The sequence below is a fragment of the Halichondria panicea genome, chromosome 1 (genome assembly GCF_963675165.1).
Source record: "Halichondria panicea chromosome 1, odHalPani1.1, whole genome shotgun sequence".
In the NCBI taxonomy this organism is placed as follows: domain Eukaryota; kingdom Metazoa; phylum Porifera; class Demospongiae; order Suberitida; family Halichondriidae; genus Halichondria; species Halichondria panicea.
Window position 1 is genome coordinate 321,840 of NC_087377.1, and position 27,669 is coordinate 349,508.

The 27,669-nt window shown below is 41.3% G+C and overlaps 1 protein-coding gene, 4 long non-coding RNA genes and 1 pseudogene across 6 annotated transcripts; 4 read left to right on the forward strand and 2 right to left on the reverse strand.

Moving 5' to 3' along the window:
- Positions 1 to 20: 20 nt before the first annotated feature.
- Positions 21 to 2,996, reverse strand: LOC135333730 (uncharacterized). Its single transcript, XR_010394032.1, has 4 exons — positions 2,858 to 2,996; positions 1,260 to 2,657; positions 998 to 1,073; positions 21 to 755 (listed from the first exon to the last, which is right to left on the reverse strand). It is a non-coding gene; the product is annotated as an uncharacterized LOC135333730 (long non-coding RNA).
- On the forward strand, positions 2,926 to 27,570 carry LOC135333681 (uncharacterized). 2 transcript variants are annotated; one of them, XR_010394021.1, is made up of 5 exons: positions 2,926 to 2,963; positions 3,017 to 3,190; positions 3,368 to 3,987; positions 27,166 to 27,215; positions 27,348 to 27,570. It is a non-coding gene; the product is annotated as an uncharacterized LOC135333681 (long non-coding RNA). The 2 variants fall into 2 exon arrangements; XR_010394022.1 differs by lacking the exons at positions 2,926 to 2,963; positions 27,166 to 27,215; positions 27,348 to 27,570 and adding an exon at positions 8,094 to 8,523 and having other exon boundaries at positions 3,049 to 3,190.
- On the reverse strand, positions 11,657 to 19,659 carry LOC135333425 (uncharacterized). Its single transcript, XR_010393897.1, has 7 exons — positions 18,645 to 19,659; positions 14,233 to 14,339; positions 14,031 to 14,143; positions 13,167 to 13,649; positions 12,718 to 13,069; positions 12,409 to 12,626; positions 11,657 to 12,236 (listed from the first exon to the last, which is right to left on the reverse strand). It is a non-coding gene; the product is annotated as an uncharacterized LOC135333425 (long non-coding RNA).
- LOC135333812 (uncharacterized) lies at positions 12,124 to 15,414 on the forward strand. Its single transcript, XR_010394079.1, has 4 exons — positions 12,124 to 12,263; positions 14,555 to 14,690; positions 14,824 to 15,212; positions 15,332 to 15,414. It is a non-coding gene; the product is annotated as an uncharacterized LOC135333812 (long non-coding RNA).
- LOC135331212 (uncharacterized) lies at positions 15,508 to 18,031 on the forward strand. The gene is made up of 9 exons (XM_064526294.1): positions 15,508 to 15,720; positions 15,771 to 15,934; positions 16,033 to 16,209; positions 16,262 to 16,457; positions 16,511 to 16,687; positions 16,771 to 17,032; positions 17,085 to 17,284; positions 17,348 to 17,438; positions 17,569 to 18,031. The coding sequence occupies exons 1-9, from the start codon at positions 15,579 to 15,581 to the stop codon at positions 17,621 to 17,623; spliced, it is 1,464 nt and encodes a 487-aa protein (XP_064382364.1). The 5' UTR covers positions 15,508 to 15,578; the 3' UTR covers positions 17,624 to 18,031.
- LOC135342454 (uncharacterized) lies at positions 19,988 to 22,635 on the forward strand (annotated as a pseudogene).
- Positions 27,571 to 27,669: the final 99 nt, after the last annotated feature.

The following is a 27,669-nucleotide window of genomic DNA, read 5'->3' on the forward strand; positions in this document are numbered from 1 at the left end:
TCCGGCCACAAAAACCCACATGATTAATTGCAATTGTAAAAGCATAAAAATCCATTTATAATAGCACAGATGTACAGTCAATAGTCGAGTCATGTGATCCTACTACACACAAAACAACACTTATAATAATACTAAACACACAGAAAAATAAATATTAAAATTCAGCTAAAAGGAACTGCTCCAAATTGATCTACAGTTGTCATTGTCGGCGTAACCTTTGAACCCTCCAAACAAATCTCGTCTTGCATTGTCAGCAGATTATGAGTGGGCGGGGTAGAGGAACGTCCGTCAAAAATGAAGTGCTACCAAAGTCATCCGTAGGAAATGGACTGCCAGTCTGTGAGGTGTGTGTGTGTGTGTGTGTGTGTGTGTGTGTGGGTGTGTGTGTGTGTGTGTGAGGGGTGGGAGGTTCAATAAGCAGTATATAGAGTGGAGTGTGTCTATTGTAGTCACCCTCTATAATACAGCCAGGTTTGATAAGGGACCCAGAGTCAGCCTCTGCTGTATAATCAATAAGCCAGATTAATGTTCCCCAAAGTCTCCATAGCATGTGTTTGGACCTGTGTTAGCAGACCACCCTCTATAATACAGCCACTGTTGGTCTACCCACCACTATACATACACAGGGTATACTAATAGTAAGGTACTCACAAAGACATTAGTGACATGGTTGGTGGTTCCTGTGATCCTGGACACCACCTCACACACTTGCCAGATACTGGGACGAAGCTCAGGGTCAGAGGTCAACAGATAGCCTACAAAGGGGACAATGATATACGTATCATTATAATAATAGAGCAATACACTTGAGGCTGGCAGAATATCATAGCACCTGTAGCTAGTGTGTGTTCTCAAAGTTAGCTCTGAAAACAGGTTCATTTCACAAAGAAAAAACTCACTATCAATAGTCTTTATAATTATAGTCTTAAAGTTAACATAATTATGCGTAAAGCTGGCTACATTTCACTAGGATGTGTGTGTGTGGGTGTGGTCTCACCTCTCAAGTTGTGCAGGTCTTGTGTGTAGGGAGAGTCTTCAGGAATGCTGTACTGAGCACTGCTAGAGGGTTGTCACTAAATGGGGGAGAATACACGTGCCATTAGAGCAACATACTTAAGCTGGCAGAATAAGATAGTCTTTAGGGAAATTTATACATATACCCAGTGATTACATTTACTAGTGTGTGTGTGTGTGTGTGTGTGTGTGTGTGCGTGCGTGCGTGCGTGTGTGTGTGTGTGTGTGTGTGTGCGTGGTCTCACCTCTCAGGTCTTGTGTGTAAGGAGAGTCTTCAGGAATGCTGTACTGAGCACTGACTATGGCTAGAGGGTTGTCACCAAATGGAGTATCCATGAAGAACAGCTTGAACAGTAGTACGCCCAGTGCCTGTGTGTGGGCGGGTGTGTGTTGTGTGAGGGTGTGATATTATTAGATTCGTCTCATTGAAATGAGTATCACAAGTAAACGTGTTTATACTTAACATGTTCAGTAAACGTAATCATCCCCACATTTCACAGTACTATTACACAAACGCCGACATTCACAAAATGGAAACCTTATTACAGAAAACACAAGTCAACCACTTAGCTACAGTGTACACAGTGGGACCACACATAAAGAGGAAATTTCGCCCCTTTCAGCCTTGTTTCCCAGTAAACATAATCATTGCTCAGATCCTCCCCCTTTCAGAGAGGTGTCACATTCCACCCCTTTCACAGTAAACAAAGCAATTTGGTAGAATGTCATTGAAAGGTCATAATTAGTGAAAGGTCACCTCCAATAGTGTACCACATGTCCATACATGCATGGATAAACAATTACACCATACTGTAGTTTATGACAAATGAAATCTCTGAGCCCATGCCAACTCAGCTAGCTATGACTGCTCAATATTGACCTCCCTCCACCAATAAGGTCTAACACATGGGCAAGCAATACTATCGGGAAATATGAACAAAACAATGAACCTCGTGATTATTATCAGTAGCCTACAACAGGTGCCGTCTCTACGAAGCATCTCCCCTCACCTCCATCCTTTCATGCATTCATCCATTCTTATCCTATAGCACAGCCACTGGACTGGCACATGCTGGCAGCAGATCACATTCACGCTGAGTAGGTAATGGCATATGCTAGGCCTCGTCATAGATAGTGGTATGGCCTCATCAACCTTATCTTCAGTGCGGCCTGAGATCGAGGCTAAAAGATCCCCTTCCTCCCACGTTTGTGACTTGTTGCAGTTCACCCACGTAGCATGTCGTGCACAGAGTCATGGAGTATGTTCTCAATCTGAATCAAAATCAGTGGAAATAATTATAATCATGTGAGCTTAAATGCTTGGTAATATTGAATAACCGTGATTTCAATGGATTGTACAGGCCTTGAAATACAAAAATACGCTCGCAAAATAGCGTTAATTTATTTCTAGCTCTACGGTATCATAAACTATTGGATAGAGCTATTGGATGATACTTTATAGTCTAAAATGAGTATAATAAATTATGTAATTGGAGGGGGGCAACACATTGAGAGGCATTATCACCTGATCATGATCATACAGTATAGGTAGTTGTCACCTGAGCTGAAACGGTACTTGCTGACACAGCAGACACTGGACTGAGTGACAACAGAGCCACACAATTCGTTGAGGTGTCCTGTACCTGGGGGATAGCAAACACAGGGGTCAAAGTGCACAGAATTGCAGGAGAGTTTGTAGCCATTTCAGCTTGTTGAGATTCAGTAGCAGTATGCAGTATGCAGTAAGCTGTGCAAATTAATGATAGGCTTTTCAAAGAAGTTCTACTGAAAATTAATAAGTCATCAATTATTATTGTCTAGTAATATTAAAGGTAGCGCTCACCTTTCCCCTGAGTCAGAGTGTTGGTCCATTGTGTCCAGTGCACCGTGCTAGCTAGTAGGACCACTCCAATGGATGTGCTTTCAGAGTATTAGAACTGCACCAAATGGTCAGTGGGTAATGATCGTCAAACCATTAGACAAAATATGTTTCATTTTGTAGATTTGATGACCTTTACCAGATACGCTCACACACAAGACAAAGAAGGCTGGTGAGGAAAAGCATTCACTTGTCCTTCCCTCTAGGAGCTTCCACAAGGCTGGATATCTGGTGGATACTCCTCCAAAAGACCAGCAGCAATGGATCACAAGGCAAAGAGCATTGCAGCGAGTACAAGTGAGTGGCTAGTCATGATCAAAAGTGGACCACCTAGTATAGTGTATAGGCTGCTTTAGATGACTGGCATTCAATATCTGCTAATAGATATCATTACTAGTGATCAAACTATACAGCCTCTGTATCAAATGCATCCATTGCTACACATTTGTTGACCCGTTACTTCATTTCGTACAGTGATGGAGAGCACGAGAGGGGCGGAGTCAGTGACAAGTTGCTATGACAACATATGATGGAGGACTTACAAGGTGACACTGTGGAGTTTGCGTACAACCCATTGGACGTCTTGCAGTGCAAATAAAGGAACACAATTAAGAAATAGTGAGTACTGCCGCGTGCAGAGTGTGACTCTTTCCCCCACTAGAACTGTGATCTGAGCATGTCATGTGATAGGCCTTGTCTAGAGCTACAGAATGCATCTCTTAGTTTTGATATTGATTGCTTTTTAGTGAAGTTATGACCTCCTGAAAGTTGCTTAAATTATACATTTTATGGGGAAAGCGTTGTGTTAAATCAGGCCTAAGTTTGAGAGCCCCATAACTTGTGTCAGTCTCCAAGATAATGTGTGTATTTAGTAGTACTACAAGACTGTACATACACTATCAATTATTGCAGCTCAAGTTGATTTGAAGAAATAAAAATGTTTAAGATAATAATTGTTATGGTACAATTATCTACTAGTGATTGAGTGGTCTGATTGTTCTCTCACTTGTTAGATTCGTGAGGGTCAGTTGTTCACTCTGTTGGATGCTAATGATGATCCACCCATTGGACGTCAGAGAAAATACTAAGAAACAGTGAGTACTGCCGCGTGCAGAGTGTGACTCTTTCCCTGACCAAACTTTGATCTGAGCATATTCATGTGATAGGCCTTATCTAACAGTGCTTGGAATAGTTATTCGCTGTACTCCCCCCTAGTGTTTACATTCCCGTGGGTGGGTTCAATTCACTAGCAATAGTTTTGCGTTCCCGTGAGTGGGTTCAATTCACTAGCAATAGTTTTGCGTTCCCGTGAGTGGTCACTAGCAATAGTTTTGCGTTCCCGTGAGTGGGTTCAATTCACTAGCAATAGTTTTAAGTTCCCGTGAGTGGTCACTAGCAATAGTTTTGCGTTCCCATGAGTGGGTTCAATTCACTAGCAATAGTTTTGAGTTCCCGTGGGTGGGTTCAATCACTAGCAATAGTTTTAAGTTCTCGTGAGTGGTCACTAGCAATAGTTTTGCGTTCCCATGAGTGGGTTCAATTCACTAGCAATAGTTTTAAGTTCCCTTGAGTGGTCACTAGCAATAGTTTTGCGTTCCCGTGGGTGGGTTCAATTCACTAGCAATAGTTTTGCATTCCCTTGGGTGGGTTCAATTCACTAGCAATAGTTTTACGTTCCCGTGAGTGGGTTCAATTCACTAGCAATAGTTTTACGTTCCCGTGAGTGGGTTCAATTCACTAGCAATAGTTTTAAGTTCCCGTGAGTGGGTTCAATTCACTAGCAATAGTTTTACGTTCCCGTGAGTGGGTTCAATTCACTAGCAATAGTTTTGCGTTCCCGTGAGTGGGTTCAATTCACTAGGTGAGTGGGTTCAATTCACTAGCAATAGTTTTGCATTCCCTTGGGTGGGTTCAATTCACTAGCAATAGTTTTACGTTCCCGTGAGTGGGTTCAATTCACTAGCAATAGTTTTAAGTTCCCGTGAGTGGGTTCAATTCACTAGCAATAGTTTTACGTTCCCGTGAGTGGGTTCAATTCACTAGCAATAGTTTTGCGTTCCCGTGAGTGGGTTCAATTCACTAGCAATAGTTTTGCGTTCCCGTGGGTGGGTTCAATTCACTAGCAATAGTTTTGCATTCCCTTGGGTGGGTTCAATTCACTAGCAATAGTTTTGCGTTCCCGTGAGTGGGTTCAATTCACTAGCAATAGTTTTAAGTTCCCGTGAGTGGGTTCAATTCACTAGCAATAGTTTTACGTTCCCGTGAGTGGGTTCAATTCACTAGCAATAGTTTTGCGTTCCCGTGAGTGGGTTCAATTCACTAGGTGAGTGGGTTCAATTCACTAGCAATAGTTTTGCATTCCCTTGGGTGGGTTCAATTCACTAGCAATAGTTTTACGTTCCCGTGAGTGGGTTCAATTCACTAGCAATAGTTTTAAGTTCCCGTGAGTGGGTTCAATTCACTAGCAATAGTTTTACGTTCCCGTGAGTGGGTTCAATTCACTAGCAATAGTTTTGCGTTCCCGTGAGTGGGTTCAATTCACTAGCAATAGTTTTGCATTCCCTTGAGTGGGTTCAATTCACTAGCAATAGTTTTACTTTCCCGTGAGTGGGTTCAATTCACTAGCAATAGTTTTAAGTTCCCGTGAGTGGGTTCAATTCACTAGCAATAGTTTTGCGTTCCCGTGAGTGGGTTCAATTCACTAGCAATAGTTTTGCGTTCCCGTGAGTGGGTTCAATTCACTAGCAATAGTTTTGCGTTCCCGTGGGTGGGTTCAATTCACTAGCAATAGTTTTGCGTTCCCGTGGGTGGGTTCAATTCGCTAGCAATAGTTTTGCGTTCTCGTGAGTGGGTTCAATTCACTAGCAATAGTTTTAAGTTCTCGTGAGTGGTCACTAGCAATAGTTTTGCGTTCCCGTGGGTGGGTTCAATTCACTAGCAATAGTTTTGTGTTCCCGTGGGTGGGTTCAATTCACTAGCAATAGTTTTAAGTTCCCGTGAGTGGTCACTAGCAATAGTTTTGCGTTACCGTGGATGGGTTCAATTCACTAGCAATAGTTTTGCGTTCTCGTGAGTGGGTTCAATTCACTAGCAATAGTTTTGCATTCCTTTGAGTGGGTTCAATTCACTAGCAATAGTTTTACGTTCCCGTGAGTGGGTTCAATTCACTAGCAATAGTTTTAAGTTCCCGTGAGTGGGTTCAATTCACTAGCAATAGTTTTGCGTTCCCATGGGTGGGTTCAATTCACCAACAATAGTTTTACGTTCCCGTGAGTGGGTTCAATTCACTAGCAATAGTTTTAAGTTCTCGTGAGTGGTCACTAGCAATAGTTTTGCGTTCCTGTGGGTGGGTTCAATTCACTACCAATAGTTTTTCGTTCCCGTGAGTGGGTTCAATTCACTAGCAATATTTTTAAGTTCCCGTGAGTGGTCACTAGCAATAGTTTTGCGTTCCCGTGGGTGGGTTCAATTCACTAATAATAGTTTTGCTTTCTCGTGAGTGGGTTCAATTCACTAGCAATAGTTTTGCAATCCCTTGAGTGGGTTCAATTCACTAGCAATAGTTTACGTTCCCGTGAGTGGGTTCAATTCACTAGCAATAGTTTTAAGTTCCCGTGAGTGGGTTCAATTCGCTAGCAATAGTTTTGCATTCCCTTGAGTGGGTTCAATTCACTAGCAATAGTTTTACGTTCCCGTGGGTGGATTCAATTCACTAGCAATAGTTTCAAGTTTCCGTGAGTGGGTTAAATTCACTAGCAATAGTTTTACGTTCCCGTTAGTGGGTTCAATTCACTAGCAATAATTTTGCGTTCCCGTCAGTGGGTTCAATTCACTAGCAATAGTTTTGCGTTCCCGTGAGTGGGTTCAATTCACTATAGCAATAGTTTTAAGTTCCCGTGAGTGGTCACTAGCAATAGTTTTGCGTTCCCATGAGTGGGTTCAATTCACTAGCAATAGTTTTACGTTCCCGTGAGTGGGTTCAATTCACTAGCAATAGTTTTACGTGTTTTGTAGTTTGTGCTTTTTGCGCTGTACTCTCCCCTTGCATGTGTGACTGTGTTTTGTAGTTTGTGCTTTTTGCGCTGTACTCCTCCCTTGCATGTGTTACTGTGTTTTGTAGTTTGTGCTTTTTGCGCTGTACTCCCCCCCTTGCATGTGTGACTGTGTTTTGTAGTTTGTGTGCTTTTTGCGCTGTACTCCCCCCTTGCATGTGTGACTGTGTTTAGTCACTAGCAATAGTTTTACGTTCCCATGAGTGGAGGTTCAATAATTCACAACAGCTGCATTGTACCTCCTTGTTTTGTGTTTTTATGCAAGTCCACTGAATGCGCCAGCGAAAGCTTAGGTTTTCTGAATGCTTAGAAACAGACCTTTCAAATGATATCATATTTTTTTGATATTTGCCAATTTAGTCCCCATGGTCCGAGGTCTAAAAATAACAAATTCAGGGCCCGGATGAAATATTGGATTGAAACACATCATTTGAAATGTATTTTTCTAAGCTTTCGGAATATTATAAAATTTTTGACATGGATCAACTGTTATGGCTGTTGAAAGACCCACCTTCCGTTTAATTCGTGAATCTTTTTCGGCTGTCATAACTTAAATTCTGTGGATCGAAAGTCAAAAATGTTATGGTTTTCTGAATGCTTAGAAACAGACCTTTTAAATGGTATGGGTGGGTTAGGGTTAGGCTCCCGTGAGTGGACTGAATGCGCCAGCAAAAGTCTTAGGCTCCCGCGAGTTGGCTGAATGCGCCACGAAAATAACCCCACGAAAATTACCCGCTATATATACGATAGTTGGATGTTTTTTATGCGCTGTACTCCCCCCTTGTGTTGTATTTTTTATGTGAGTGCGCTAAATGCACCAGCGAAAGTCTTAGGCTCTCGCGAGTTGGCTGAATGCACCAGCAAAAGTCTTAGGCTCTCGCAAGTTGGGCTGAATGCGCTAGCGAACGTCTTAGGCTCTCGCGAGAGGGCTGAATGCACCACGAAAATGACCCGCTATACGATAGTTGGAATAGTTAGTATTTTTTATGCACTGTACTCCCCCCTTGCATGTGTGACGGTGTTTTGGGTTAGTTAGTGTTCACTTCTCTATAATTACATACATGCATTAATTTGGGTGACAATTTGTGGGACATTATGATCATTGACGTGTGCAATAAATGATGTATATATACTGTGTGTGTGTGCAGGACTGAACACCAGCCCCCGGCATGTATCATAAGGGACGCTGTACAGAGATGTTAGGGCAAGTTCCTTTAATTAGATCGAGATATTGTAATTATTTCCTTCTTCCAGGTTGTCGGTGGCTAAACGTGCTTATAGTTGCCATGGAGATGGAGATGGTAATTGACTGAAGTCATGTACCTACCTCTCGATAGAAGGAAACAAGGATTTGTCAATAATTATAGTACTGTGATAAATAAATGTTTTGTCAACTTCGATTCTCTAAGATCATAATTATTCATAACTATAATTATACTATTGTTCTTGTTCTTACAAAACTTTAAATTATGTTACGTTGTTTCATATTAATTATATATCGAGTACAGCAGCCATTCAGTGTTAGGTAGTGCCAGACCATCAAACCATCACCTTGTCCATCCATATAATTATACACAACCATCAACCTACACAGAGAGCATGAGAGACTTGTCACACAACATAGCTAGCTACTTATCTGTGTGTATGTGGCTCCTCCACAACCGTCAACCTACACAGAGAGCATGAGAGACATGCCACACGACATAGCTAGCTACTCATCTGTGTGTATGCTGTTACAGTGGCTCCTCCACACAATCAACCTACACAGAGAGCATGAGAGATACTGTACACAATGGAACTACTTATCTTTTGCTGTGAAGAGACATCCACCTACACACGATAGAAGCCAGCCATACTTATCTTTATTGTCTCCATAGCTGCACACAAAACAATCAAGAGACACTATAAATGATAGTAGTGGGCGTTGAGATCTGAGCCCCTCCCCCTTCAGTACCTGCAATACATTATACAGTGATGAGGTTAGTAATCCTCCCTGGGTCCCAGAGCAGCATGGCTTGTCTGTACCTGGAGGAGAGAGGAGACAAAAGCAGTGAGAGAATGGAACACTAGCTATAGTACAGTAGCTAGTAGGAGGAGCTGTGTGTGTGTGCATTGTGGCTGCAAGAGAACAAGCAAATGCATGGTTACATTGAGAGCAGCAGTTCAAACAAAACCATCCACTCCACACAATACAATACCAGCCAATCACCACCACAGCTGACAACCATCAGCCTAGTATTATCAATAATACATAATTATAACACCAGACAACAAAAATTTAATTACACCCATAGCTGTTTGTGTTGTGCAGAGAAGAGATGAGAAATTCCCACAACAACAAATCAATTCAACAGTGAAGACCACCAATTAATTCAGATCATTATTATCATCATAATACCAGACCAGGAATGAATGCACTCCTGACCAGACAAATCATTATAATCAAATCACACATCATCACCAAGCCAGACTGTGCAACAAAATTTCCCAACCACAACAACCTATCAAATCATCCACAGAAGGTTTAGTTTCCTTGCACAATATTTGGTTGCCAAAATGATGATCACCTTTGAGAAAAAATCACACACAAAACAAACACCAAATGCTAAAATCATAAAAAACTGTTCTAAAAATTAAATTCTGCACTATTTTTACCCCTGGGAACAGCTGTTGTTTGCTAGACTCTTTCAGGGCTTGCTGTGGAAAGCCCTTCTTGTTCACTCACTGTCTGGTCCTGTTTCTTACCATTGAATTTACTGTACGAAAATACTCCCACTCACTACTTTCAGTCTGACATCTCTACCAATAGGTGTCAGCTGCAGCAGTCCTGCTTCTCTTGGCTGCTAAAGAATCTGGGTGGGGCTGCTGCTGGACTGAATCTAGGACCCCTTCTAATTCTATCCATTGTCAAGGTACCCATATATAAAGTAAAAAGCTTATATCATACAGAAATTTTTTTGATACAGACGCTTGAATACTACTGTTGTTTTTATACCACCCAACAAACACAAAATATTTATAACATGAACAAACATTTTTTAATAATAATATAGAGCTGCAGGCATGGCCAAGAGGCCACACTGGACCACGGAGGAGGTTCTACAAGACATCTTGAATGATGAGGAACCTGCAGAGGAGTGGGAAGAGGATATGGAAGAGGTAACAGCGGACAGGGATGAGCCAGTCATGCAGGGCAGTGACAAAGAATTTTCTGATTGGGATGAAGGTGGGGTCTAAAACTAAACTGAATACCGATATAATTTATTACAACGCACATGTAGAAATGGAACCCCCGTCAACAGACAGCAATCCTGCACAAGGTAAATATTAATAATTATAAGGTTAACAATTTGTACCAGCTATTGATAAATCCTTTCCTAGACGACGCAAGTGACGACACAAGTGGTCCAAGCAACTCGTCACACGGTTTGTGCAATGTTATGAAGTACAATTACAATCAGTTCGACTTAATTTACAAAACATTAAATTATAATGTTACCTTGTTTCATATATTAATTATAAATTATAGACCAAGGAACAAGTACAGCAGTCATTCAGTGTTAGGTAGTGCCAGACCATCAAACCATCGCCTTGTCCATCCATATATACACAACCATTAACCTACGTAGGGAGATAAAAGACTTTCTACACAACATAGCTATAGCTACTCATCTGTAAATTGCAGCCATTCAGTGTTAGGTAGTGCCAGACCATCACCCTACGTAGGGAGATAAAAGACTTGCTACTCATCTGTATGTATGCTGTTACAGTGGCTCTTCCACAACCATCAACCTACACAGAGAGCATGAGAGACTTGTCACACAACATAGCTAGCTACTCATCTGTGTGTATGCTGTTACAGTGGCTTCTCCACACACAAATCAACCTACACAGAGAGCATGAGAGACACTGTACACAATGGAGCTACTTATCTTTTGCTGTGAAGAGACATCCACCTACACACCATAGAAGCCAGCCGTTGATGTCTCCATAGCACACAAAACAATCGAGAGACACTATAAATGATAGTAGTGGGCGGTGAGATCTGAGCCCTTCCCCCACATCTCCAGTCAAGCCCCGCCCCCTTCAGTACCTGCAATACATTATACAGTGATGAGGTTAGTAATCCTCCCTGGGTCCCAGAGCAGCATGGCTTGTCTGTACCTGGGGGAGAGAGGAGACAAAAGCAGTGAGAGAATGGAACACTAGTACAGTAGCTAGTAGGAGGAGCTGTGTGTGTGTGCATTGTGGCTGCAAGAGATGCATGGTTACATTGAGAGCAGCAGTTCAAACAAAACCATCCACTCCACACAATACAATACCAGCCAATCACCACCACAGCTGACAACCATCATCCTAGTATTATCAATACACACACAATACATAATTATAACACCAGACAACAAAATTACACCCATAGCTGTTTGTGCTGTGCAGAGAAGAGATGAGAAATTCCCACAACAACAAATCAATTCAACAGCGAAGACCACCAATTAATTCAGATCATTATTATCATCTTAATACCAGACCTTGAATGAATGCACTCCTGACCAGACAAATCATTATAATCAAATCACACATCATCACCAAACCAGACTGTGCAACAAAATTTCCCAACCCCACAACAACCACACACATAAATGAAAGGTGTCAATTTGGCATGCAAACGCGTGTCAAACTGCTTTCCCAAAAATTAACACACTAACACGGGTGTCAAATTAATATATGTCATTTTTACTGTGTCAAAACTGAAACATGCTGTAACTTTTGGTGTGTCGAACAGAGGTATGTCATTTTAAAACGTCACGGTTACAAGAATATGACCATATAAATAAAAATACACAAAAGGAACGCCGGAATTATACATAAATATCAAGTAAAACTGAATATAACATAATCATAATTGATACAGTCGGTAACTAACTCGGTAATAACTTGGTAACAGTAAATGTACAGTTGGGGTAACTAATGTTGTTTAGCGAGTTTATGAATGATGAGTACCTCACTGTTTTTTTTACAGATGTCTTTTTCACACCCATCAACACTTCCTGTATGAAGAGAAGGAGACCAGAGGCAGGTGATGGCTTGGGGTAACTGACGTAGAAGGCGTAGTATGTTGCAAACAAGCTGATAACCGAGTCAATGACACTGTCGCCCAATACTTCAAAGAGAACCTTTCCTTCACCAAGGATGAACGCTTGCATGCCATTCATGCTCTTGTCAGCAAAAATTGCAAGCCTTGGCTCTGGAAAGGTCTTTTCAGCTGTCACTTCCTCAATATCAGTCCCGACCTGCAACAAATAAGAGTTAAATTTGAGGTGCATGCTTCCACAATAATGACGCATGAAAGGAATTACAGTGTTACTGCCTCCGTATAATTATATAGCCGGTAATTTTCGGGAGACAAAATATTTGATTACCGGCTATAATTATGCGTATATATACGTTGTTGTTTTTACTTACTTGATACAAAGTAAAAGCAGCTGCAGCTTTAGAGGCTACTCCTGCGGGCCTGAGTTGTGTGTCAATGAACAGAAGTCCCTTGTATAGCTCCGAGTTTCTTCAGAGTCAGTGGGCACTTCACCATCCATCTGCAGCAGAGTTGGAACAATCTTAGTCCAAGAATCTCTGATTCGAGAGATGGATTCCTCCCCACACATTAGCGTGAACTCCAACAGCACCTATAACATTTCAAGACTCAATAAATAACCAAGAAAACATTAGGTGTATAATTATGGTTAAATAAACAATTTAAAGAGCTAACGCACTTACCCATTGATTTCTTGTGAAGAAAGGATTATGTCAAAAGAAGAATTGACATCTTGTCACCTGAATCTCCAATTCTCTTCCTTCTTTGTTGGTGCGTCTCCCTTATTAACTGTGTAATTGCTGCGTTGTTAGGCGCTTTCTTGGTGAATTGGTCGCACAACCGACCGTGGTTTCGATCGTATGCACATTCGTCCACACTGATAACGGAGTCTTGGCCAGGAGCGGCTTCAGCTGGCTTTGCTGCAATTATTTGCACTAAGTGCGCCTTTTCTGTCTTGAGAGGTTTGATTGCTGACGGTACTGACCTCCTTCTCCGATTTCAGAAGAACATAGTAACCTGTTGCTTCACTGTATGCTGCATGCATGTTGTATGATTAATTATAGCTATAAAAATTTGCAATTATGTATAATTATAATACATGCATGCATTGTTATTATTGTATAATGCTCACCCAATAGCATCCGTCAATTACAATCTTGTTTCGTAGCTGCTCAAAGCTATTACACAAAACCTTAGCCATTTCGTCGTACTGATTTCCTTTCGGATTCGGGCAAAGACCATAATAGAAGAGGGAAGCTTCTCGTATTAATGCTAGTTTGTCTTTTCCGTAAATTTGTTTCGCTATTATTGCTCTGTTTACTCTCTCACTGAATACTGGTGGAAGTGGGCACGGAGTTGGTAGGGTCTTCGTAGGTGCTGCCAGCACCAGTGGGCAAGGAGTTGGTAGGGTCTTCGTAGGTGCTGCCAGCACTTCGTACTCTTCTGTCCATGGCTTTTTAGCAGGTGGTTCAGCTGCTTCATCACTTCTTGCAGGCAGCATTGCTAGAGGATAGTTGGCCACAGCTTCGTCCTCAAAATCCCCCATGTTGTAATCCTCTATCAGATTATAGCTGGCACTCATTTGACGTATCGTACCACTCATGGAGCAATTTTCCTGTAGTTATAAAAGAACGTATATATTATGTCTCAAACTTAACACCACAGAATAAGGGTATTTCGTGGCCAAAAAATTGCCGCTTTGTTAAAGAATTGCACACTTGTGCAATGTATGAAATAGAAGCCCCTGTAGTGTGCTATGGTGGTTAGCAACAATTGTAGTTGAACGCCCACATTTACCACAATGCTCAGCTCAGTAGAATGGGGTAGAATGAGAATTGCAGTTGAATACAGTACAATGGGTACAATAGAGCACGGTATAGAATGGGTAGCATATTCTAGAATTGCAGTACAATGGGTTAACTCTTTTAAGCACTCAACAATTAAAATTACCTGCTATAATTATGGTACTAAAGTAAAATGTGTAAATGATTCTAACCTTTTCAAGAAGAGATTTGAGTGCCATCCTCAATCCACTCTGCGGCAACATATGCTTAAATTCCTCAAAGTCATTGGGTAGTTAAAGCAGTGCAATGCCATCAATTAGGTTTTCTGTAAGTGCAAACAGATAATAATGTACTATAAAAGCTAAGAATATACCTAAGAAGACACTATAATAATTATTAGTCTACGAGTTGTACCTTTGAATGCAGAAACTACTGTTTCAGGAAAGCAGTTTTCCCTCAAGAGTCTCCCCACATCAGTTACAGACAACTTTTCCATCTCTTTCAAGGTTCTTTCAAGGTTTCTAAGTAACAAGTCTAGAGAATATTGCTCTAGGCTATATCTAGTGCGCATGCGCTCTAGATAAAACTGCATAAAATATCGAAATTGGTAACTATTATATTACTGATAAATACAAGCGTGCAAAGCAGTTAGCTCATCAGGTCTCTATAGATATATCTTTCCGTATTAATTATGGCTGACAACTGTGTAGTGACCTGTTGCATGTGTCTTTTTCAGTGCTATTCCCACAAGTCTCTGCTAAAGCACACTCTTGCTGTTCATCAAAATGATCCAAGATTTATGGTCAATTGTAGTGTATGTGGCAAGTCAGCAACAAAATGGGAGACTTTGAGGAAGCATTTACGAAAGCATGGTAAGTCAGCTAATGAGATCATACATAATAATAGATCTAGCATTAAAACTACTACTATTTAATACATCTATAGTTTTGAATATTACATCTATAGTTTTGAAGTACTTCAACCATTTTTTATAATTATATACAGATGTTCAGATCGACGCAAGTGATCCAATTACAAGTGACCCAGAATCTTGTACAACCACAAATGATGACGTTGACGACGATTCACTACCATCGGTTACATCGGCTCATCCCAAGTTTGACCGGGCCATGTTTCTTCTTCGCAGCACTAGCAGTTTAGCACTTAATTATTCAAGCATCGAACATCTATGCGAATCAACACAGACACTAATGGAGCAAACTGCAGGACAAATGCAGCAGAAAATGTTGTGTTGTCTTCAAGAAAAAGGCATCACTGTGGATGAGGTCGTGAAGAAGATTGTCACAGAATGTTGCAATGTTGATGAAATGTTTAGCGGTTTGTCTTCACGAGCGTTAAGAGAGAAATACTACAAACAGCATCTCAATTATGTGGTAATTAACGTATTATTTTGTTATCAGTACAATGTAGCATGAAGGTACATGCATTGTTTTATCATCTCATCATGTTAAATTACTGTATATGCATGCAATTACAAAATGTATGTTACTAGGAACCATCACCATCACTTCTCAACAAGAACTTGGACTGGGTGAATGACCACGGCAAGATGCATCTGAAGGAGGTTGAGGCTAAGGGGTACTACATTGATCTCTGGGAGAGCTTGAGGTTTGTGCTATTTACCAACTCAATCACTGGTTTTATTTTTATAACTTAATTGTCAGAGTTTGCTATCAAATCCAAATCCTGCTGTTAGAGAAGAGATCATTGGAAAAAGTCATGTCAGTACAGATGGTAGCATGCGCGATATCTGTGATGGGGACTTTGTTAAGAAACATCCAGTCTTTCGAGCACATCCAGATGGTTTACAGTTTTTACTGTATCATGATGACATTGAAGTTTGTAATCCTCTCGGAACCAGTGCTGGAGTTCACAAGTTTGGTGAGAATTGCATTACATGTTGGTTTATACCTTTTTATAATGACATGTAGGTGTGTTTTACTATATATATACATTGGGAAACATAAGACCAGTGTTTCGATCATCGCTCCAAGCTATTCAACTACTTGGAGTGGCTAAGTCATCGGACATGAATCAGAGTGCACGTGATATCCTCCTCAGAAACTTTGTTCAATGCATGAAATTGCTTTCAACAGTAAGTGTTGCTGGTAGTTTTCTTTTTTTTAACATTACCGTGACGTACCTATGATAATGGATATCTCGTGTGTATACATTTCAAATATGCTATTGCAGGATGAAGGATACAGGTTAGAGCTAGACTCAGGTGTGGTAGTACTTCATGGAGCTGTCGTCTGTCTCTGTGGTGACATACCTGCTAGTAATTTTCTTGGAGGTTTTAAAAAAGGTGTTGGGTTTGCGCTACGGAAATGCAGGCAGTGTCTTTGTTCGAAAGAAGATTTAAAACATAATGTGAGTTAAAAAACCACTGGTGCTAATTGTATTAATTTTTAACTACTTATAGTTTCATGTTGGTGCGTATACCCTGAGAGACTCTCATAGTCACAACCATTACTGTCAGCTAGTGGAAAGTGATGTGAATGGATGTTTGGGGTACTCAACTACGTATGGAGTGAATAATGCGAGCATTCTTCTGGACATTCCATTCTTTGATGTCACCAAATGTCTTCCGTACGACATAATGCACACAATATTTGAAGGTAAAAATTCATTCAATAGCACACAAATATAAATTATTGCTTCTGTTCATTAGGTGTTGCTCCACGTCTCCTCAAAGAGCTTCTTGTTACTTTTATCAATATCAAGAAGTACTTCACCTTGTCAGAGCTCAACCAATCTCTTGCATCCCACCATTACGGATATTCAGAGCTTGACACCAAACCAAACACAATTACTGGGTCGACGATGGAGTATCATATCAAACAGAAAGGTGAATGTTCATATCATTTTCCCCACTTTTGTACAATGCTTACTTTCATAATTAAAAAGCACATAAATCATCATTACACGCAGCTTCTCAGATGAAAGCACTGATCCGATTATTCCCGTTTATCATGGGGGGCTTTGTTCCAGAGGGCGATGAACACTGGGGTCTTCTCCTAACTCTGTGGGATATCTGCACAATGGTGACCGCATTTGTGGTTACAGAGGCAGATGCTTCTGATCTGGCATGGAAAGTAGAGTTGTTGCTAGAAACATATGTGCAACTCTATCCAAACTCGCCCTATGTTCCAAAGATGCATTATCTTCTGCATCTACCTGACGAACTATTAAGGTATTCTAAAATGTCTAAATTAATGCATAAAGTATATACTTTATTTCATTAGATTTGGTCAACCACGAAACACATGGTGTATGCGGTTTGAATCCAAGAATAAGGAGTTAAAAGGTTTCACCTCAAACTGCTTTAAGAATGTCCCATACAGTGTGAGTGTCCGACACCAGCAGAGGTATTGTCACCTTCTAGCAGTGCGTCCTGGACAAGAGATGTCAAATTTCTTGTACAAAGGAGATGAAGTATCCTCAGGTAAATTTCTATTGCTGTTTGTAAATACAGAATAATTATTACTTTGGAGCTAACTTTTCCTAGGAAAATCTGTCATTTTGGACAATGATCTGGTAGCACCGGTTACACAACTGTGTGGATTGGACCACCCTCAGCTGCCACTTGTTGCTTATCGGTTAGTTTCGTTACCTTTCACAACAAGCTTGTACCAGTGTATACATTTTTAATTGTTACGATGTCAGCAAACAAACCCACAGCATTATGTTTAAAACAACAGTAACTACATGCAATCAAATCAACCACAGAAGGACCACCACCAGTAGTCCAGTAGTTTCCTTGCCCAAGGGACTAATACAATAAGGGCATAATAAACTAAAGGGACCCTGTGACTGTGAGTACCATTAACTAATCTAGCACAGAAGTAATTAACCAGAATGTGTGGGATGGTTCAACAACAGTAGACTCACAGAGACAACACCTCCTTGCTCTTGAAGACCTCGTCGACTCCAGTTGCAACAAGCCTGGCACGCAAGGCTTGCACAAGTGCTCAAGACTACTCTTCACTAATCCAGTCAAAAGCTACAGTTCCCTTGGCACACCTATAGTTTAGTTAAAGCCTGAACTTACCAATTCCATGTGCAGTAGGCACAGAGTTAAGATCCTAAAAAAGCTGTCATAACAGATTAGCATAAGCAGCAGTTGTCTAACTATATTATAGCTAGCTATTCTAATGATCCTAGCTATTAAACTAACTTATAGTCTATTGGAACTGATAACGAGATCCCAATTATGGCAGGATCCTGTGCTGCTTTCCCTTTAGGCAGTTACTAACGGCAGAGTGCTCCCTCAATAGACTGGAGTGCCATGAGTAATCCATCTTTGCACCCCGAAGGCTGGTTCGACAACGGTTTCAAGAACAAGAAGATGCTGTCCTGCGACCCGACTGTTGAAGAACCTTCCACACACATTCTGATTGATTACTTCAGTGCTATGGACACCATCCCTCCTCCTCCCCCCCCCCCACCAAAGGGTTCAAGGCCATGCAGGTAATATACTCTTAGCAATGCGTATTTAAAACAGTACACAAAAAGCGTTGTCGACACGAGTTTAGCCGTGCATACATGCATTTAACGTGCGCTTTGCTGGCAAGTATGTATCTATTAAGCTGCATGCATGACCTACACACCTCACAGTCAAGAAGGGGCCACCACACTTAGACACACGGAATACCAGAACATAAACCTTCCACTATCAACAAACAAAGCAACACCGATACACTCAAAGGCCAGAGAGTGAACAATCGAATGCAACAAGATACACACACACCACATACAACAAGCTACACACAAGATGAACATGCAGACGTATAGTTTCAACTTACAAATGACTCCTGCAGCCTGCACTGCTTCCGATGATCCAGCTCTATCTTTCCATGGCTGGATATTCGCGATGGTTCTGCAACACAGTAAAAGGCCTGCGCTGTTTCTGCAACACAGCCTGGTGAAATGCTCGCGATGTTCTGCAACACAGTGGAAAGCTCGCGCTGTTTCTGCAACACACTGGATGGTTCGCGATGTTTTTGTAACACGGCTGCAAAAAAATCAAGTCAATAGCAATCAATAAAACATGACCAAATAGACAACTACAATGCTTCAAAAAAGGCTTCCTAGCGTAACATTCCTGCAAACATGCGAGCTACAAGCAAGCAAAGAAACTCACCTCTTCCAGCAACACACTTCGCTTCTTCTTCAACGAGCATGCTGACTATAAAAGGGGCGTGCCCTGGGCACTCGAGGCGGAAATGATTAAATATGGCCGCGTGCGATAAACTCTCTGGCCTCTTTTGCTTCACTGCTCGCTTCATGCACACATGGTTTTACTTTGATACGCCCCTTATACCTAGCCTCCTTCGCAGCCTCTCCTTTTTCTGGTCTTTGTCACAGAAGAGAAATATTGGAGGAACAAAGAAAGAAAGAAGGAAGCAACTAAGAAAAAGGAGAGCTGCCTTGCTAAGTCCCGTGATCCCCTACTGAAGTAGACAAATTTTAACGAGCGTGGGCGAGAGAAAACCTCAATAACTGTCCTCCCACACAGTACTTGGAGCGCATTTACCAGGAACATAATCTGTTATGAACAGTACAGTGCAGTGCAGTGCAGTAGAGTCAGCCTTCGTGAGACCTTTAGTCAGTAGAGGAAGTATGAAAGACTAGAGTAGAGTAGACTATACTGCTGTGATAATTATATCTACTAATCAAGTGGGTCTGTTCTGAACTCAGGAAAAAAAACTGAGCTAAATTTAGATATTTAGTCTCTTTAGTCTTTACTAGGTAAGCCCTCGTCTACGATGTTGATTCTGGCTTACTATCTACGATGCTAACAGCTTTTATTTAGAGTTTGCAATGTGCCGCCTAGTTGGGCGGAGTCCAACCAAACCTGGTTGGACTCCGCCCAACTAGGCTCCGCCTAGCTAGTGATTGCCCACGTTCATTTTCACTTGTCTACCACTTGTCTACCGTCACCCAACTTAGCAAGGCAGGAGGCTCTCCTTTTTCTTAGTCTCTTCCTTCTTTCTTTCTTTGTTCCTCCAATTAGTCCCGTATTTTATCTTATTGAACTATGACAAAGAACAGAAAAAGGAGAGGCTGCAAAGGAGGCTACCTTATACCTGCATGCATGTAGCACCTTGGCTCACAAGATACTTTGTTCAAAAAAGAGCAAAAAAAAATGGCTGAAAGATGTGACAACTCTCGTTCTCTACCCAAGAAGAAGCGTGCTAGGCATGGTTTTCGGTACCAAATGGAGCTGAATTTCAATACTGAAGATGCAAAGCAGGCTTTTGTAGCTAGGATAGATAGGGCAAAGCATTCTCTTGCTGCTATTAGACTCGCATGCCGTCACTGTTGCAGGCGAACAGTACACGAGTCTCTACACAGAGTTTGACCACTCCCTTTCTCAAGGGCTGGCTGGCGAGTCTATGCTGCTACAGCTAGAGGCTCATTGCCCTTGGACAGCAGAGAGCTTATTTCTGTCCTGTTGGACAAGTTGGAGCAGGAGCAGGAGCAGGCAGGTGCTGTTCCTGAGAGAGAAGACCTACAATCTGATAAATCCAAAGTCTTCCCAATGTTGGAGAATTCAGGTTTGTGTGTGTCAATAGCTTTGTATAAAGACGTTACTTCTTGTTTAGGAATATTTACTAGCAATACACTGACGCTAGTGATGAACAGTTGTTCGTGTGTGAACTGAAGACTTTGTTCCGTCTTTTCACTGGCCTATCCCAAGCATGTGACCAGTGCCAATCTTATTGTCGTAGGCCGACCAATTTTCGCCAGGTATTTCTGATCCAATAGAGCCCAATACATGATGTATGCAATATAATATTGTTTTTCAGAACGGGCATGTTGTCCGATTTGAATTCAAGTGTGGAAAATGTGGAAAGTGACAGTGGTGGGCTAGCTCGCGAACACTCGGTGGACGATACCTTGTCAATCAAAAGTGAGTATAATTCCATACGTTTTCAAGATTAACTTGGAATCCTATTTATTGCAGGATCGTCCATGCTTTTACTTGTGCTGGAGTTCTCCCAAGCCAGTACCTTCACTTTAGTAGTCATGCTGGCTTGGGAAAAGTTAGTTCATGGTATATTTCGTCAAGTAAGTGTATGTTATAATTGTACTCTTACAAAACACTGTGACGTTACAGTGTACAAGAAAGGTGGATACTTAGACGTCGTGAACGCTTGTGCCAAGGCATCCATGTTGAGAGCGATTGACGAAGTGAAGGCATTGCCTGGTTACTCGCAGGACGGTGAGGTAATGAATTCTTATGTGCTAGTTTTGTTTTTGTTTTTCAGTAATGACTTTATCAATAGTGGGTAATAACAGATGCTCGCCACGACTCAACAGCAAATGCTTATAACACGACTGTTCCCTGTCTCTCGGGAAGGTAAACTAATTATTTTCATTATCTACAAGTGTGCTGCTGTCGTTTATCATAATTTTTATGAAAATTATCTTTTTCTAGTACGAAAAGAATTGTTGGGTGTTCGACTGTTTCCAGGAAAGAACACATCTGTGCTCAGACTCGAGAAGTAGCGTGTACTAAGATAGTTCTTCCGGAAGTCATATATAGATAAAGGTATGTTCAAGCATCAACATTATGAGGTTGTGTTTATTTTTTGTGGATATTATGTCTCAGGTCTTAATATTGTTGAAGTAGCACATGATAATCAGCCAGTAGTCAAGAGATTTGTCACTGATGATCTCAACCTTACAAACTCGTACGACACATGGCATGGTAAGTGTGTAGAATCTCAAATCTCAATTATTACCGTGTCCGTGTATTTTCAGGCACTAAGAATGTAGCGAAGAAGATGAAGAAAGTAGCAATTGGGACCAAAAAGGCTCAAGGAAAGACGTGGTTTCCAGAGTTATCTGACAAACGTAAGCTTTGATTATAAAAGTGCTCAGTAACATAAAAATATTTGTCAATAGGTAAAAGTACGAAAGTTCACTTGTACTACTGTATGAAGAACTGTGAGCAGTCAGCAGACAATCTAAGAAAGAACATTCTGAATATCGTTAAACATTATCAGGTGAGTGTGTATGATAACAAGTTGTCCGTACTCTGTACACCAATAACATTTATAATCGTGTTCTCAGAACGAGCACTCAGATTGTGACGAAGCGTCCCCCTGTAAGCGTCCAGGGTACAAGCCCACGAACATAAAACTAGAGGATCCTCTTGCAATCGAGTCATTCACGTCAGCACTAAAAGACACCCTTATTTACAAGAATGCCGAATCATATTGTCGAGTGAGGTTTTTTTCTAATTATATTAAAATTCATATGATGTTGTTTTTACAGTGTCGAGACACATTCTGGGGGGAGTCTTTCAATCACCAGCTGCTCACATACATCTCGAAACGTGTACACTTTGGGGAAGCTACATTAAACATGAGAATGAACCTTGCTATTATGGACTGGGTACGTTATGCTGGCTAATAATGTATGTGTGACTGTACATTCATTCATTTGTTTACTTCAGAACGAGAATGTACGTAGAGGGTGTACAAGTGAACGACTGGTTCAGGACATGAGAAGACCGGATCGTAGGACTCCCGTAAGAGTGCTGAAGGAAAAATCGTTCAACTTTGCCGGAGAATATGGGAGAATTACGAGCAGCAGAGAAAAGTTGACCTCAGGTACTGCGTAATATATTTTATGTGCAATCTACATAATTTATTTTACATATAATTTTATAATTTTGCTACATGTATATATGTGCAGTGAGTTTGTAGAGGACGTGCAACCTGAGCAATCAGATGAGCCAGTAGATGAAAACGAGGACCTATTAAACGATGGTGTACATGTACTTGACGAAGATCTTTATGAAGACATATAAAGTAAGTATGTATCTGTGCAAATTTTGACTAGCCAATCAGCATTTTATATTTGCATTTTACATAATTAAACAATAAAGGAAGTAGAAGACTGGAAGTCTGTGTATGGAACTCCATCTGGATTTGGGAATCGTTCACGCACCTCCTGGAAAAGGTATATAGCAATTGATCGTACTTGCACTGTAAAGTGGGCATCATTTATAACTTACTCAATTATTGCAGCACAAGTTGAAATAAAAATGTTTAAGATAATAATTGTTATGGTGGAATTATCTACTAGTGAGTGAGTGGTCTGATTGTTCTCTCGCTTGTTAGATTCGTGAGGGTCAGTTGTTCCCTCTGTTGGATGCTAATGATGATCGACCCATTGGACGTCAGATAAAAATACAATCGACCTAAGGAACAGTGAGTACTGCCACGTGCAGAGTGTGACTCTTTCCCTAACCAAAGTAGTTTGTGCTTTTTGCGCTGTACTCCCCCCTTGGATGTGTGACTGTGTTTTGTAGGTTTGTGCTTTTTGCGCTGTACTCCCCCCTTGGATGTGTGACTGTGTTTTGTAGTTTGTGCTTTTTGCGCTGTACTCCCCCCTTGCATGTGTGACTGTGTTTTGTAGTTTGTGCTTTTTGCGCTGTACTCCCCCCTTGCATTTGTGACTGTGTTTTGTAGTTTGTGCTTTTTGCGCTGTACTCACCCCTTGCATGTGTGACTGTGTTTTGTAGTTTGTGCTTTTTGCGCTGTACTCCCCCCTTGCATGTGTGACTGTGTTTTGTAGTTTGTGTGGTTTTTGCGCTGTACTCCCCTCTTGCATGTGTGACGGTGTTTAGTCACTAGCAATAGTTTTACGTTCCCGTGAGTGGGTTCAATTCACTAGCAATAGTTTTGCGTTCCCGTGAGTGGGTTCAATTCACTAGCAATAGTTTTGCGTTCCCGTGAGTGGGTTCAATTCACTAGCAATAGTTTTGCCGTGAGTGCATGGGTTCAATTCACTAGCAATAGTTTTACTTTCCCGTGAGTGGGTTCAATTCACTAGCAATAGTTTTACGTTCCCGTGAGTGGGTTCAATTCACTAGCAATAGTTTTACTTTCCTGTGAGTGGGTTCAATTCACTAGCAATAGTTTTACGTTCCCGTGAGTGGGTTCAATTCACTAGCAATAGTTTTGCGTTCTTGTGAGTGGGTTCAATTCACTAGCAATAGTTTTGCGTTTTCGTGGGTGGGTTCAATTCACTAGCAATAGTTTTACGTTCCCGTGAGTGGGTTCAATTGACTAGCAATAGTTTTGCGTTCCCGTGAGTGGGTTCAATTCACTAGCAATAGTTTTGCGTTCCCGTGGGTGGGTTCAATTCACTAGCAATAGTTTTACGTTCCCGTGAGTGGGTTCAATTCACTAGCAATTGTTTTACGTTCCCGTGAGTGGGTTCAATTCACTAGCAATAGTTTTAAGTTCCCGTGAGTGGTCACTAGCAATAGTTTTGCGTTCCCGTGGGTGGGTTCAATTCACTAGCAATAGTTTTAAGTTCTTGTGAGTGGTCATTAGCAATAGTTTTGCGTTCCCGTGAGTGGGTTCAATTCACTAGCAATAGTTTTGCGTTCCCGTGGGTGGGTTCAATTCACTAGCAATAGTTTTGCGTTCTCGTGAGTGGGTTCAATTCACTAGCAATAGTTTTGCATTCCCTTGAGTGGGTTTAATTCACTAGCAATAGTTTTACGTTCCCGTGAGTGGGTTCAATTCACTAGCAATAGTTTTAAGTTCCCGTGAGTGGGTTCAATTCACTAGCAATAGTTTTGCGTTCCCGTGGGTGGGTTCAATTCACTAGCAATAGTTTTTCGTTCCCGTGAGTGGGTTCAATTCACTAGCAATAGTTTTGCGTTCCCGTGGGTGGGTTCAATTCACTAGCAATAGTTTTGTGTTCCCGTGGGTGGGTTCAATTCACCAGCAATAGTTTTACGTTCCCGTGAGTGGGTTCAATTCACTAGCAATAGTTTTAAGTTCTCGTGAGTGGTCACTAGCAACAGTTTTGCGTTCCCGTGGGTGGGTTCAATTCACTAGCAATAGTTTTGCGTTCCCGTGGGTGGGTTCAATTCACTAGCAATAGTTTTGCGTTTCCGTGGGTGGGTTCAATTCACTAGCAATAGTTTTAAGTTCCCGTGAGTGGTCACTAGCAATAGTTTTGCGTTCCCGTGGATGGGTTCAATTCACTAGCAATAGTTTTGCGTTCTTGTGAGTGGGTTCAATTCACTAGCAATAGTTTTGGTTCAATTCACTAGCAATAGTTTTACGTTCCCGTGAGTGGGTTCAATTCACTAGCAATAGTTTTGCGTTCCCGTGGGTGGGTTCAATTCACTAGCAATAGTTTTGCGTTCCCGTGGGTGGGTTCAATTCACTAGCAATAGTTTTACGTTCCCGTGAGTGGGTTCAATTCACTAGCAATAGTTTTAAGTTCCCGTGAGTGGTCACTAGCAATAGTTTTGCGTTCCCATGAGTGGGTTCAATTCACTAGCAATAGTTTTGCGTTCCCGTGGGTGGGTTCAATTCACTAGCAATAGTTTTAAGTTCTTGTGAGTGGTCATTAGCAATAGTTTTGCGTTCCCATGAGTGGGTTCAATTCACTAGCAATAGTTTTGCATTCCCGTGGGTGGGTTCAATTCACTAGCAATAGTTTTAAGTTCTCGTGAGTGGTCACTAGCAATAGTTTTGCGTTCCCGTGGGTGGGTTCAATTCACTAGCAATAGTTTTGCGTTCCCGTGGGTGGGTTCAATTCACTAGCAATAGTTTTGCGTTCCCGTGAGTGGGTTCAATTCACTAGCAATAGTTTTGCGTTCCCGTGGGTGAGTTCAATTCACTAGCAATAGTTTTACGTTCCCGTGAGTGGGTTCAATTCACTAGCAATAGTTTTGCGTTCTTGTGAGTGGGTTCAATTCACTAGCAATAGTTTTGCGTTCCCGTGAGTGGGTTCAATTCACTAGCAATAGTTTTACGTTCCCGTGAGTAGGTTCAATTCACTAGCAATAGTTTTAAGTTGCCGTGAGTGGGTTCAATTCACTAGCAATAGTTTTAAGTTGCCGTGAGTGCATGGGTTCACTTCACTAGCAATAGTTTTACGTTCCCGTGAGTGGGTTCAATTCACTAGCAATAGTTTTACGTTCCCTATGAGTGGGTTCAATTCACTAGCAATAGTTTTGCGTTCCCGTGAGTGGGTTCAATTCACTAGCAATAGTTTTGGTTCAATTCACTAGCAATAGTTTTACGTTCCCGTGAGTGGGTTCAATTCACTAGCAATAGTTTTGCGTTCCCGTGGGTGGGTTCAATTCACTAGCAATAGTTTTGCGTTCCCGTGGGTGGGTTCAATTCACTAGCAATAGTTTTACGTTCCCGTGAGTGGGTTCAATTCACTAGCAATAGTTTTACGTTCCCGTGAGTGGGTTCAATTCACTAGCAATAGTTTTAAGTTCCCGTGAGTGGTCACTAGCAATAGTTTTGCGTTCCCATGAGTGGGTTCAATTCACTAGCAATAGTTTTGCGTTCCCGTGGGTGGGTTCAATTCACTAGCAATAGTTTTAAGTTCTTGTGAGTGGTCATTAGCAATAGTTTTGCGTTCCCATGAGTGGGTTCAATTCACTAGCAATAGTTTTGCATTCCCGTGGGTGGGTTCAATTCACTAGCAATAGTTTTAAGTTCTCGTGAGTGGTCACTAGCAATAGTTTTGCGTTCCCGTGGGTGGGTTCAATTCACTAGCAATAGTTTTGCGTTCCCGTGGGTGGGTTCAATTCACTAGCAATAGTTTTGCGTTCCCGTGAGTGGGTTCAATTCACTAGCAATAGTTTTGCGTTCCCGTGGGTGAGTTCAATTCACTAGCAATAGTTTTACGTTCCCGTGAGTGGGTTCAATTCACTAGCAATAGTTTTGCGTTCTTGTGAGTGGGTTCAATTCACTAGCAATAGTTTTGCGTACCCGTGAGTGGGTTCAATTCACTAGCAATAGTTTTACGTTCCCGTGAGTGGGTTCAATTCACTAGCAATAGTTTTAAGTTGCCGTGAGTGGGTTCAATTCACTAGCAATAGTTTTAAGTTGCCGTGAGTGCATGGGTTCACTTCACTAGCAATAGTTTTACGTTCCCGTGAGTGGGTTCAATTCACTAGCAATAGTTTTACGTTCCCTTGAGTGGGTTCAATTCACTAGCAATAGTTTTGCGTTCCCGTGAGTGGGTTCAATTCACTAGCAATAGTTTTGCGTTCCCGTGAGTGGGTTCAATTCACTAGCAATAATTTTACGTTCCCGTGAGTGCATGGGTTCAATTCACTAGCAATAGTTTTACGTTCCCGTGAGTGGGTTCAATTCACTGACAATAGTTTTGGTTTTTGCGCTGTACTCCTCCCTTGCATGTGTGACTGTTTTTTGTAGTTTGTGCTTTTTGCGCTGTGCTCCTCCCTTGCAGGTGTGACTGTGTTTTGTAGTTTGTGCTTTTTGCGCTGTACTCCCCACACTCACACACACACACACACAGTGAAGGAGCCTCCATCACAACGCCAGCGATATTTCCATAGTCATGATGAGGTACGCTAGGGGGTGTGGTCTCAGCTTGTGTGTGGGTGTGTGTGTAACTGTACATTATGCTGCATGTGAAATTGTCGTGTACTATAATTATATAAATACGACCACTTTCCCTCATCCCCCATTTCTCTGTAGGCACGCTGTTTCTTATAATCATGGACACTGATGGGACAAGTTGAAGATAATTATTGTCAAGAAAGTAAACACAAGCCCGGCCCGTTACCAAGGAAACATGACAACATTGATCATCATTGAAAATTTTTAGCCTATGCAGTCATAAAAATTAATATTGTTGTATTTTTTAATCTCTACTGCTAAAAATTAATTATGACCAAGAGTGCATGCGCTCTTGTTATGACATAATAATAATTATTACAATAAAAGTGGTAAAGATCATTAACTATATAAGTAATTAAGAATTATGTGTATTTTATAAACCTTACAGTCTCCATGAGAA